A 14,133-nucleotide genomic window follows, 5' to 3' on the forward strand; every position below is an offset into this window, starting at 1 on the left:
AGCCGGAACCTGAATGGGCTTCAAATGTGATCAAATATCTAAGAAGTGGGAGTTACCTGGTGATAAAAGTCAATCCCATAAGGTAAGGCTACACTCGGCACGCTATACGATGATTGACGATGTGTTGTACAGAAGGGGATATTCACATCTCTGTTGAAGTGCCTCTCGACTCCGGAAGCTCACTATATCCTGAGGGAAATTCACGAAGGAGTATGCGGGAATCATTCGGGAGGAAGGATGCTAGCCCACAAAGCAATAAGGGCTGGGTATTACTGGCCGACAATGACAAGAGACTCGGTGGAATTTGTCCGAAACTGCGATAAGTGTCAGCGGTTCGCGCGAATTATGAAAAACCCGCCCGAAAGACTGACTTCGGTTTTGTCACCCTGGTCGTTTTCCAAATGAGGAGTGGACTTGGTTGGCCCGATGCCGTCTGGGAAAGGGATAAAGAGGTTCTGCGTGGTAGCTGTGGACTATTTCACAAAGTGGGCAGAAGCTGAAGCCCTGGCAACCGTGACCGCCAGCAATGTCATAAACTTCCTCTGGAGATCGGTCGTTTGTCGTTTCGGTATCCCCTATGCCTTCGTCACGGATAATGGCTCCCAGTTCGACGGAAAACCGTTCCGCAGCTGGTGCGCTGAACTTAGCATCCGAAACCACTACTCTACCCCGATGTACCCCAAGTCAAATGGACAGGTAGAGGCGACCAACAAGACCTTGCTGGGAACATTGAAGAAGAAATTAGATCGGCGGAAGGGACTATGGGTTGAATATGTCCCGGAAGTTTTATGGTCATACCGGACAACAGCAAGAACCCCAACCGGGGAACCCCCAATCTCGTTGGCATATGGAACCGAGGCAGTAATATCGGTCGAGATTGGGTCCCCGAGCTATAGAGTCTCGTAGTACGATCCGGTTCATAATGACGAAGGAATCAGTTTATGTCTCGATTTGTTGCAGGAATGGAGAGACGACGCATAGCCAGTGGGTGAAGCTTACCGAGCCCGAGTGGCCAGGTACTATAACAAGACAATTGACCCCAGGAAATTTAGAGTCGGAGATTGGGTACTCAGAAAGCTTAGCGTGATGACCAGAGATCCCGCTGAAGGGAAGTTTAATGCCAAATGGGAAGGACCGTACCGAGTGGTTAAATGCCACAGTAAAGGAGCATATTGCTTGGAATCCCGGGAAGGCAAGTCCATCCCAAGAGCGTGGAATGTAGAGCACCTGAAGAAGTACTACATGTAATTCTGAAATTTCCCTTTTGTAAGCCCATGCAGTTTGAATAGAGTGGCTGAAGTTGCAAAGAAAATTAGCATTATTTCTAAATTTCTTATCCTCCTTCAGATAAAGGGGGGTAAGTTAAAACCTTTTTAAGTTACCCTCACTAGGATAAGGGGAGTAACTCGGCATAAATTTTTTTTCTTATCCTCCTTCGGATAAAGGGGGGTAAGTTAAAACATTTTAAGTTACCCTCACTCGGATAAGGGGGGTAATTCGGCATAAATTTTTTTTCTTATCCTCCTTCGGGTAAAAGGGGGTAAGTTAAAGCCTTTTAAGTTACCCTCACTCAGATAATGGGGGTAACTCGGCATAAATTTTTTTTTTCTTATCCCCCTTCGGACAAAGGGGGTAAGTTAAAACCTTTTAAGTTACCCTCACTCGGATAAGGGGGTAACTCGGCATAATTTTTTTTTTTTCTTATCCTCCTTCGGATAAAGGGGGGTAAGTTAAAACCTTTTAAGTTACCCTCACTCGGATAAGGGGGGTAACTCAGCATAAATTTTTTTTTCTTATCCTCCTTCGGATAAAGAGGGGTAAGTTAAAACCTTTTAAGTTACCCTCACTCGGATAAGGGGGTAACTCGGCATAAAATTTTTACTTATCCTCCTTCGGATAAAAGGGGGTAAGTTAAAACCTTTTAAATTACCCTCACTCGGATAAGGGGGTTAACTCGGCATAAATTTTTTTTTTCTTATCCTCCTTCGAATAAAGGGGGGTAAGTTAAAACCTTTTAAGTTACTCTCACTCGGATAAGGAAGGTAACTCAGCATAAATTTTTTTTCTTATCCTCCTTCGGATAAAGGGAAGTAACTCGGCATAAATTTTTTTTCTTATCCTCCTTCGGATAAAGGTGGGTAAGTTAAAACCTTTTAAGTTACCCTCACTCAGATAAGGGGGGTAACTCGGCATAAAAAAAATTTCTTTCTTATCCTCCTTCGGATAAGGGGGGTATGTTAATTTTTAAAGTTACCTTCACTCGGATAAGGGGGGTCAACTTTTAAAGTTGCGTAGGCGTAAGACGAACTACCGCAAAGGTTAAATGAAATAACTTAGGTAACGCAGCGACAGTTACCTTATTTATTTAGGGGGGAAGGTGGATGACGAGTCATGGTAAAACTAACTTATGTCACAGCCAATTCGTGCAGTAGGGTTATGCAATAATACCCGGCATCCGACAATTTTTGTAATCTTCCTTGTTCTCAGTAATCTCAAAAGAGAAATAAAGAAAGGAACTAAAACTAAACCAGCGAGTAAATCAATTAATTTAATTATCTTAAAATAGGAACGTATACAAAACAAAGCTTAATGAAGTTTACTCGCCATCGGGTTGGTTGTCTTTCGGATTATCGTCTATGCTATGTTCTCCGTTCGACGCGTCTTCGGGATTTGGAGCATCTTTGCTCCAATAAAAAATGTCGGGGAAATACTCGATCCCGAGATCAAACAGCTCCGAGTAACATGAACTCGGAAGCGACTAGAAGTTTGAACTCACAGTCTCAAAGGATACTTGTAGCCGATCCGAGCGAAGAACTAAAGCTCGAAAGTTCTCGAACCCGATATGGAAGCCGAAAGCCCAAGCTTTGGTCTAAAGCCAAGGAACGAAGGACAGTTGCTCGAAGAGTCTCCTAACTTTAGCTTTGTAGTGACGATACTTCCTCCGAATCCTTTGGTATCGTCCTTCAATCCCCTCCAACTTTTCGAGAGTGGATTCCCTCTCGGCAACAACTTGATCCTTATCGGCCTCGGCGAGATTTCTCTCAGACACGGCCTTCCCCAGTGCTAATGATACTACGTCCTTTTCAGCCGATATCCGGCCCTTGTCACCCAGGGCTCGTTCCTTCTCGGCAAGAGCTGTGTCCTTCGCAGGAAGGGATGTGTCTCTCATGGCAAAGGCTGCGTCCCTCTCAGTGACCAGACGAGCCTTTTCAACTGCCAATGCTTCTTTGGCTAGGACCGCCGAATTGAGATCCGCTACGAGGGTCAATTTTTCATCTCTCAAGGAACTCAACTCGCTAGATAGGCGTTCCACTTCTTGACATGCTCTGACCAACTCCGCAGTTAACCGCATCCGTTAGGCATCGGGCGGTACCTCCCCGCCCCGGGCTTCGGAGGAAGGGTTGGCAACTAGACCGGGGGAAGTCTAGGGAACTCTGGCCCTGGTCTCAAGAACCTTATACCTCTCCTTGAAGTCGGATAACTCTTAGGTCAGGCCGGCAATGACTTCGTCTTAGGACACCATGGTGTGCTCAAGCTGGCTGATCTTAAGACGAAGAATGGTCTCGATGTCGAGGTTGGCGCGTGTGTGCTCCAGAAAATTGGACCAGGCAGCGACAGATCGAAGAGAATCCTGAAGCGAAGAAAATGAATGAGAAATAGGAAGAAGAAAAGAGAACGATTATTGATAAAGTGCAAAGGGAAAATACTGCGATTTGAGATTTGATGATATCCTAGGCGAACTTGAAAGGCGTGGTCTTCCCAATATCTTCAAAAAGCCCGTCAGGGAGCACGGAGGCCAGAGCTTCCAGAGGATCGCCGAGTAGACGGACGCCCAAAAAAGTCAAATGTACAAGGAGCGTTAGAAGGCCCGACTCCAAAACTACTCGGAATGGAAGTTCCTTCCAAAGGCCTGCCCCCGGGAACATGGGCTCCCGGATCCAAGGTTGTGCGTTGGCCGGGCTCCTCATCGCGAGAACCTTCTTCGGATCCTGAGGCGTAGTTTCCCAGTTGGATCTCGAGAGAAACCGCCCCAAGCGCTTCGGCGGATCCCTCCTCGTACGTGCAGTCACCCGAGGTAGGTGGATGTTCTGGAGAGAGCCCGCTCCGCTCCCGAGTTTCATCAGCAATATTCGGGGGAGAAAGAGGCTCACTCCGCAATGTAAACTCCAGGCGCTTGAAGATCTGGGCGACAAGGGATATCTCGTTGAGTAAGAAGTCGTCCCTCTCTTCCACATAAGACCTTTTTGAAGTTTTGCCTTTCTGAAGACCGCTGGCTTTGCGTTTGGTTCCAACACCTTTACGAAGGCGTGTTATTTTGGGATGAGTGGCCTGTTGGACCTCGGTCTCGAGAGCGATGTCCCTCTGAATCTTGGCAACCGGAGCTTCCTCTCGGGATTCAGCATTCGACCCTCCCGCCGAGTTGACAGCAGTCTCTCGAGGGGACTCCAGGATGTCCATCTCTATCACCACCCCCCCAGCCTCTCGGAACAGAGGAACCTCGGGCTCCACAACGACTCTTAAGTCTGAAGCGGCATCGCGCCCCAGAGATTGAGAGCTGCGGGGCATTCTCTTTTCCCGAGAGATAGAGGTGGTCCTTGGGGCTGTATGGATATCAGGTCGAGGGTTCTCCTTTTCTGGAATGTTTCCAGAGATGCCCTCGACGCTGGGAGCCTGAGAGGGTGGTTTTCGGGTTCTCAAGCTCTCTCTCTAAACCCAGGATGGAACAAAAGTCGCCGGGACCTTGGCCTTCACAGCCTTGGGTTTCCCAGTCTTGGTAAGTGGAACTTTATTCTCGGGAATCTTGTAGCCTAAATGATCATTCAACGACTTGCTGGTAACAATCGCGTCGAAGTCATTCTCCACCTTATGGTGACTCTTGCAGTATTCGATCATGCGAGTCACCTCCTCTTGTTCAGCGTCAGAAATCTCGGGAGGGTTGGTCAAGCCGCCATCTAGAGCCCTCCACTCCCGAGAAATCCTCTGAGATTCGGTAAGCTTCGTAGATTTGGGGCATTCCCATTCCCCTGATACTCGGAAAACTTGCTTTTCCCATTCTTTATTATTTGAGTAAACGGACTTCAAGAATATAAACGAGGGGCCTTGTCGGGTCCGAAGCTTCACAACCCCTTCGTAACCATCGTTGGCCGGTATACATTCAGGAATTGGGGAACCGACATCCTGGTCCCGAGTACGGTCCTCCAAAGTATGAATGAGGCAAACAGGTACCTCCACGAATTTGGAAAAATTTGACTCGGAGCTACCCTCAAGTAGAGCAATAGTTCCCGAGCGATGTCGGGGAACGGGAGCCTCAACCCCGCCATAATCATCCTTTCGAATAAGGAAACGTCATCGCCCGAGATGCTTCATGAGGACGGATTTTGGAAGTGAAGATGGACTGAGTTACCGATATCATAATTTACGCGCAAAACCTATTCATTCTTCACAGACAGAAGAGAGACGTGCCGGTTCTCGAGAGGGATAAGCACTGGGGGGTTGTTCCCAGGAACACCCTCTTCATCTTCCCCGACTATATTTTCTTCAACCTCGCTGGTGGGTTCCGATGAGGTGTCGGTGTTACCCTTAGGAGGCATTCTGAAAAATATTGAGGAAGCAAATAAGCGCGCGAGAAGAAAAGCGGGAGAGCAGAAGAAAGAAGTGAAAAGTGAAAAGTGAAAGTAAAAATGAGGAAAATGGGCTTTTATAGGCCTCGCTGTGACTGGGAATTACCGGTCCTTGTGACCGGGAGTCCAAGTGAACCACCTTAGGGAAAACAGTTCCTGTGATCGGAAATCCAATCGACTCGGTTAGCGGATATTGTGCGGATATTAAGGTGATAGCAATAATTACTGCCCTCGACGCAGTAGTCGAGGCGTCAGGGAATTTAATGCTGGCGGCAGGGCAGCAGTCGTTTGAAATTTCAAATTTCAAATTTTAAAAGAAATTTTTGAATTTTAAAACTCCCAAGCGCTCCTTTTTGAAAAGGAAAGGGAGGGTCGCCAGTTGCATTTACCGGCAAGCACGATCTAGTCTAGTCGGCAAGCCTAAATCTCGATATCGGGAAGTACGGGCTGGCACATCTTTGAGGACTGGAACTCAAACTAAAAAATCCGACTAGCTGATAACCCATGGCGTCCAGTCGCTAACGAGTAGCTAATTATAGGAAATTTGAATGTTATCGGGAACTCCTCCCGACTGCATAAGCAGTAAGATGGGGTTGGCGTAGGCTGCACAAAACTGGGTCTGCCCGAGTGCGGTCTGTAAAAAAAAAAAAGGAGAGAACAAACGGAAGACACTAACGAGGAGATTAAAGGAAATTCATTTGTCCCATATATGAGACAAAGGAATTGGGGGGTAACTGTTGGGAAATCCACCTTTCCCGACAAGGGCGCTTGCCGACCAAGAATGATTCGAGCAGCCCGAGTGTCAGATGCAACATTGACCGATAGAAGGTAATAATTGTAAGGCTGACAAAGGGACACAATTAGGTGACTGAGCACCAGGAAATTCGGGATTCACTGAAAGCCCATGCTTCACCAACGATGAGTCAGCCTGTCAGTCACTATTGGGATTGTACCTGAACACTGCTCATGCCAAAAGAAGTGATGTCCTTTAAAAGCCGGAATAACCTTACCTAGCCATGATTACAATGGCCTATAAATAGCAAGACCCAGGTATTAAGTTTTTTTTGGACTCTCATTTGCTCTCTCTCTCTCTCTCTCTCTCTCTCTCTCTCTCTCTCTCTCTCTCTCTCTCTCTCTCTCTCTCTCTCTCACACTCTCTCTCTAATACGACTATCTAACTTGGGCGTCGGAGGAGAAGCGCTGGGGAAACCCATAGCGTGTTCTTGTCATTTTGTCGGTCACTCGGAAGAGTTTACTAGGGGCAATCTACACGTCACCGGTCGGAATCTCCATCAACAAAAGTTGTTCAAGAAAGACCATGCATTAATTGTTTTTCAAGAAATCCCCGACATGCAATCAACTTAATTGAAGAATTAAGCTACGATGAAGGCAGTTCTCTTTTCTGTTTTCGGTGAAAGTGAGGAATCCTCGTTAACTGCATGCATATACATATACATAGATAGAACCACAAAAAATTAGATAAAAAAAAAAAAATTAATGAAGTTATACATGAAGAATGCCATCCTTATGAATCGATTTTAATAACTCCCTAGGGTACACTGTATTGCTTCTCCTATTAAAAGAGACAGTCTTAGTGACAAAAAAAAAATCCCAAAATATAATACAATAGAATAATTATACTAATACTAACATACTAGGATCCAAGCTTTGTCACTTTCTATTAGGGTATTATCCCATCATCCTTTTAATAGACCGGTAATTAAATCCAATCAAGAGATAATTAGCCATTTGATGATCACTTTGTCCTGCCGTCTTAAAAGCATTTGAGACCATTAACATTTCATGTAATACATTTAAAATCTCATATTCTGATAGTCCATCAATGTTCCATGCATTCATATAAAGCGTCAGGTGTATAAGCAGCTCAAATTCCCACTACAAAAAAAAAAAAAAAAAGGTATTTCTAGATGGTTTTAAACCGTCCAGAACAGGTAAAAAACCATCAGGAATTAATTCCTGACGGTTTATTCTGGACGGTTTGAAACCGTCCGGAATGTAGTGTTGGGAAAATAAATTCTAGACGGTTTGGGCAAAACCGTTAGGAATTCTAGACAGCTTTGACAAATCTTCCAGAATTAATAATTTATTTATTTATTTTTACCCATGTGATTTGTTTCTCTTCTTTTTCTGTATCGATTTGTTACTTCTTCTTCTTTTTTTCTTTTTTCTTTTTTTTTTTTTTTTTAATTTTTTTTTATATATATTAATATCATTAATAATATAATGATATTATTTTCATTTTTAGTCAACGGTGCCGCCGAGCTTCTTAACGATCTTGACATCACGGAGGTCCACGAGATCGGGCTTGGCCTGGTCTACGACGGAAAGGACAGTGTCGACGACCAGCAGAGCGAGGAGAGTGGAGTATTAATGACTAACAACCTTGCTGTTGAGGGAGGTACTGGCAGACTTGACGAGAGAGTCGCGGTCAGAGAGATGGACGGGGATGGCCATGGCCGTGAGGACCTCAACGGCCTTGGTCGCTGCCTTGTGGAGGTGTTGTCGCCAGCAGTAGAGTCATGGGACTTGGAGAGCTCGACGAGCATCTTGGCAGCCGGCTGGAGGACCTCCATCTTGTTGTGCAAATTGGGAGTTTGAAATAATTCGTCTTCGACTCAGCTTTGGGGGAAAGATGGAAGGGTTGCGGAGAGTTAAAACAGTTATATAATATTGAAGAATTTTTTTAAAAAAACTAATATTGTAGCAGCATGAAGGCGCCAGGTCACGGATCCGTGTGTGTTTCTCCAAATCTACTGAAGCCGTCGATAGCAAAAATTCAATGGCCATCATCACTTCACAATTTGAAAACCCCCCCTATAACATTTAAAGACGGTTTCTTCCAAATCGTATGTAAATGTTACAGACGGTTTGACCCAAACCGTCATGATTTCTTTTTTTACCGACGGTTTTCTGAATACCGTCAAGAATTGGCCCTTTTTTGGTAGTATTTTATGGACAATTTGATTAAACCGTCCATAAAATTCCAAACGATTTGAACCAAATTGTCTGGAAATGTAAATTTCATGACGGTTTGGCCCAAACCGTCTATAAACTTATAGACTGTTTGAATAAGATTTCCAGACGGTTCGGTTCAAACCGTTTGGAATTTTATTGACGGTTGTCGAACCGTCCATATTAAATTTTTTACGGACGGTTCTAAAAAAACCGTCAATAATTCATCTTCTTCTTCTTTTCTTTTTTTTCTTTTTTTTTTTTTTTTTTTTTTTTTTTTTTTTTTTTTTTGTAGTGTCCTCATTCTCATTCTTCAAATTGTACATTTGGCGGTGTGGGTCTAGGATACCAATTTTGAGTTGTGGACGAAACATTTTTGTATCTTTCGTAATTATTTCTAATATTTCGGCCTCCTCTACTAGGATTTCCTCTCATAACTTTGTTTATCTGTATATTTTTGAACTGTGATTGTAGCTTGTTAACGTAAAATTCTAGATCATTTTCTTCTAGTTCGTTTTCAGAACAAACATCATTATTTCTTTCTAATGTAGAAATTGCTTTAGCATGTCCTTTTGAAGATGATGCAATTTTGGTAATATTGAGCTTTTATATTCTTTTGAAAATTTCATCTACTAAGTCTTTATTATCTTTTTTTAGAGAGAATTGTAAATGAGAATGAATTTTGTGTGGCGTAAATAAAGGTTTTTCTTTATTTTTGTCTATATTTTAATAATAGCAAGATTTATTTGGTGTTCTATTTGATCTAATTTTTCACCACTAACTTTTAAGTAAGTATAATTATTCTGTTGTATTATATTTTCGAAATTTTTGTTTTCGTCACTAAGACTGACTCTTTTAATAGGAGAGGCAATAACTTGTGTAATCTTGTGAGTTATTAAAACTGATTCATAAGGAGTGTATTCTTCATATATAACTTCATTATTTTATTTTTTGATCCAATTTTTTGTGGTTCTATGAATTGTGTTTCGATTTTTTTATATGTTCTTTCAAACCAAAGGAAAAAGTATATATTTGCTTTTACTTCTGTCTTATAATTGTACGTACCATTAATATTGGATCTAATATGAGCTTGTTCTTGTTGTGAAAAAAATTTTAAAAAGCAAATTTTTTTTTTTATTCATATTCTGGTAACATAAAATCTTTTTTTAACTCTTCTTTATTGATTTCAAAATTTTTAGAAGTCATACATATTTGTGAATCTTCTTTAGGATTTTCAAAAAAACTCATATGTTCTATTTGGGATTGTGTTGGTGAGAAAGGATTATTGTTGTCAGCGAGTGAGGCGGATGCTACAGAGTAAAAAGGTGTATAAATTACTTTCACTTTATTGATTCATTGTAATTGAGTATCACTCATTTTTCCTTTATTGATTCATTTGAAATGAGTTTCTAATTTGCTAAGACTATGTCTAGGGGGAGAAATGCTGCTTTCGATCATGGGATAAAAATTTGAGGAAGAGGATTATGATGCTTGGTAAAATGATCTTCGGAAAGGCTGGAATGCTATTCCTATAGTTCCATCTGTTTTTTGTGGAATATAACTTAGATCGCCATTAGCATTATTTTCAACTTTTGGTGGTGGAACTAAATTTTCTAATAACCATTGGTTAGCTAATCGAATATCTTTCCAATTTATCTCTTTAGGTATTTGAATACTAGAATTTCGTGTACTTGTTTGTAATAATAAGGTTTGTCCTTTTGGGCTTTCAACTAATGCTTGTGGCTCTAAGGTTGTTTTCATCAATTTATAATATACCCTATAAACTAATGTTAAACAATTTAATTCTAAGGCATATAATAATGTTGGATCATATAATGACAAGGAATAATTTGGGTGACAATTAAAATAAATGGGTCCTTCATATAAAGATTACTCTACCATTCTTAATAAAGAATCCTGAAAGTCAAGATGTCTTCTATCACGTAAACATAATAAAACACTAGTATTCCATCCTTGTCTAGTTAAAGGTTTTATGGCAACTTGTACTAATTAATCCAATATGTATAAAACAAAACCAATATGCCAACTACGAGTCCATTTTGAAGCAACTTGGCTTTGATACGATAAAAGACCTAGGGATACCAGAATGAACAGAGTACTAAAAAACAGAGTATTATAATAGAAGGTGTAGAAACTATTGTTGCTGATCAGAATAATAATACAATCAAAATGGAAATTCAATCAATAGTTTTATGTATTTCGAACTTTCAAGATGATCTTCTAAATCAAATTTTTTTAGTCCAGGTTGACTGTAAAAGTGCGAAAGATGTATTATTTAAAAATGTTAAAAATATTGCACCAAAACAAATTTTGGCTAGATGGCAAGCAATTCTAAGCTCTTTTGATTTTGAAATTGAGTATATTAAAAGTGAAGTAAATTGTATTCATGATTTCTTAATCTGTATTAGTATAATTATTATGTTGTATTATATTTTCGGAATTTTTGTTTTTGTCACTAAGACTGGCTCTTTTAACAGGAGATGCAATAACTTGTGTACCCTTGTGAGTTATTAAAACTGTATCATAAGGAGGGTATTCTTAATGTATAACTTCATTATATTCTTTTTTTTATCTAATTTTTTTTGGTTTTATGAATTATGTTGATTTTTTTATATGTTCTTTCAAACCAAGGGAAAAAAGTATATATCTGATTTTACTTTTGTCATATAATTGTACCATTAATATTGGATCTAATATGAGCTTTGACAGTTTGATTAATATAATTCCAAATTAAGTAATAGCATTGGAATCAACAACGTGTTTCTTATAATAACAAATTAAGTGACATAACAATGTTATATCATATGATCATACGGCACATTGTTAAATCATATGATTATATGATATAAATTCTAATGATAATACTTAGATCATATGGCTATATGATCATAAGTATTATCATTAAAATTTATATCATATAATAATATGATCTAACATTGTGTCATATGATCATATTATCATTAGATCAAAAAATTATCATTAGATGCTTAATTAGAATCATATGATCAGATGATCTAAGTATACTTAGGAATCTTTATATCATTTTTTCAAAAAAAAAAAAAATGCCATATAATTAATCATATAATGTTACTAAGTATATATAGAAATTCATATTTATACAATGATTAAGTATCTAGATACTTAGATATAATGATTAAGTATTTAATCAGCATAAATACTACATTGTAGTCATGTAGTGTGTAAGTACTATTTATAGAGTTAATTAGTGTATATTAATCATAATTAACTAAATAGCTAATTTGTTAATACATATAGTAACTAATTAGTTAAATAGTGTATTTTAACCATAATTAACTAACTAGTTTATTAGTTTCTTGTGTGTATATATAATATAGTTAAATTGTTATAGGTAATCACCAATTAGGTATATATATATACCTAAAGTTGTTGGACCGCGCGCTCGTCCAATATAATACTCGATGGTTTTGGACCAAACAAAACTCTTTGCTTTTTTCATACGTGTTATGATGTTACATTTACGTCACATTTACGTTGATCGACAAGTAATGCCGCCTGGCCCCTCTCTCTCTCTCTCTCTCTCTCTCTCTCTCTCTCTCTCTCTCTCTCTCTCGCATGCGCAAGAGATCCTAAAATTTAGCGTACTTACACGCGTTCGTTCATTTAAAATGGGGGAAGATATAGTGTCACTTTCTGATTCCAATACATTAGTTAATATAGTAATTAGTTATATTAAGCGGGGTAGACTGGCTAGCTTCTTGTATATATACAGTACTTCGTGGTCACCCGATTTCTGAGAAGCTCCCTAATTAAGCCTCGACGACGGCTAATCCAATCATGTTAGCATCACAGCCAAGTTCCTTTTCAAGCATTGCCTGCTGGCCTAATTTACAGGACACCATCACGCACCAGCATAATAACTATCACATCTACACACAGACTAATGAAGCGTCAAAGTCACTTGTTGATCATTGCCCTCCATTCCAACTCGATCAGTACTTCACGCCATCCACCTCAATCAGCAGCAACCCCACGATGGCCCAGAAGCTTTGCCACAATGCTAGGGAGCGTAATCGTCGCCAAAAGATTAATGTTTTGTTCTCCACTCTGCGTTCACTACTTCCTGCCACTCATGATGATCCAACGGTACTAATTAAATTAATCTTAATTTCTTTCATTTAATTTTGTTTAACTTTTTCTTCTGGTTTTCTCTTGAGATCGATCGACCTTTCGATCTTGCCAATACGTCGGTTTAGGTTCTTACGCTACATATAATTACCTACCTTTGATATTATCGACAACGACAATATTGGTCGTCGTCGATAACTATTTTTGACGGGGCAATTATAACGACGTTTAGAGACGACCAAAAAGCCGAATTTCTTGTAGCCATGCATTCGCCTTTTCTAAGCATCTTTAGTCGTAGTCTTTCGTGTTTCTAATGGGTAAATTACGTACGTACAGTTGATCTTTAGCATAGGGGCTTACAATATATAGAAGTAAGATTTTCATATATAACAATGATGGGCGGGTGCATTTTGTTACAGGAAAAATTAAGTATTCCGGAGACAGTTTCAGGCGTGGTCAAATACATACCAGAACTACAAGAGCAAGTGGAGGGACTGATTCAAAAGAAGGAAGAGCTTCTTTCAAGGATTTCTAGACAAGAACAACAAACTCGTCAAGAAAATCCTAGGCAACTTCCTTCTCAATTCTCTTCATCTGCAGTTTCGGCAAGCTGGCTTAATGACAGAGAAGTTATGATTCAGATATCCACATATAAGAGTCCATTATCTGAAATCTTGCTTCATTTAGAGGAGGATGGGTTTCAACTACTAAATTCTTCTTCGTTCGAGTCCTTTGGAGGAAGGGTCTTTCATAATTTACACCTTCAGGTATGTTTTGTATCATTTGTTTGCTTGTTTTGTACGTGTGCTGTCTTAAGAAGAGATCTGTGCATGCATTGTCTGTGTAAATAACACATCCTTAATCTATACTTACCTGGAGTATTCAAATATAAATAAATATAGAACTAATATATTGAGAATAAGAGCTATGTTTAACTTACATTTTAATCTCATGCATTCATTTTTTACACTACAAATTAAATTATTTTGATATTTTTTTTTTCTTGGTCTATTTTGTATTCTACAGCTGGAAAGGACTGATAAACTGGAGCATGCATATGATCAGGTTTTGAGTGACAAGCTTTTTTCGTTGTATGAAAAGGGGGGAGCAATCTAATTACGAAAATATTGGGTCTATATATTTAATTTAGTATTGACAAAAGCAGGTATTTATATATATATATATATATATATATATATATATATATATATATATATATATATGTTCATAATAAGGTGACTGTTCTATATTCGAGATGAGTAATGATTCAATACCACCCAAATATACAACTTTTCACCACCTTACCTATGTGGCAAGGTGGTCCCCCACTAATTTTTGAGTTTTTTAATTTTTTAAAAATAAATTAAGGTGAGGGACCACCTTGTCACATAGACAAGGTGGTGAAAAGTTG

The 14,133-nt window shown here is 39.5% G+C and overlaps 1 protein-coding gene across 1 annotated transcript; it reads left to right on the forward strand.

Moving 5' to 3' along the window:
* The first annotated feature begins 12,350 nt into the window (after positions 1-12,350).
* On the forward strand, positions 12,351-13,912 carry LOC133876372 (transcription factor ORG2-like). Its single transcript, XM_062314640.1, has 3 exons — positions 12,351-12,740; positions 13,142-13,489; positions 13,749-13,912. Exons 1-3 carry the CDS (start codon positions 12,432-12,434, stop codon positions 13,836-13,838), a joined length of 747 nt encoding a protein of 248 aa, XP_062170624.1. The 5' UTR covers positions 12,351-12,431; the 3' UTR covers positions 13,839-13,912.
* Positions 13,913-14,133: the final 221 nt, after the last annotated feature.

Source organism: Alnus glutinosa, chromosome 8 (genome assembly GCF_958979055.1).
Source record: "Alnus glutinosa chromosome 8, dhAlnGlut1.1, whole genome shotgun sequence".
Lineage (NCBI taxonomy): Eukaryota > Viridiplantae > Streptophyta > Magnoliopsida > Fagales > Betulaceae > Alnus > Alnus glutinosa.

Excerpts from the sequence above, each read along its gene's own strand:
- LOC133876372 (XM_062314640.1), top strand. The coding sequence starts at position 12,432 with ATGTTAGCATCACAGCCAAGTTCCTTTTCAAGCATTGCCTGCTGGCCT. Across the intron at positions 12,741-13,141 it reads CCACTCATGATGATCCAACG|GAAAAATTAAGTATTCCGGA; the intron begins GTACTAATTAAA and ends ATTTTGTTACAG. Across the intron at positions 13,490-13,748 it reads TTCATAATTTACACCTTCAG|CTGGAAAGGACTGATAAACT; the intron begins GTATGTTTTGTA and ends TGTATTCTACAG.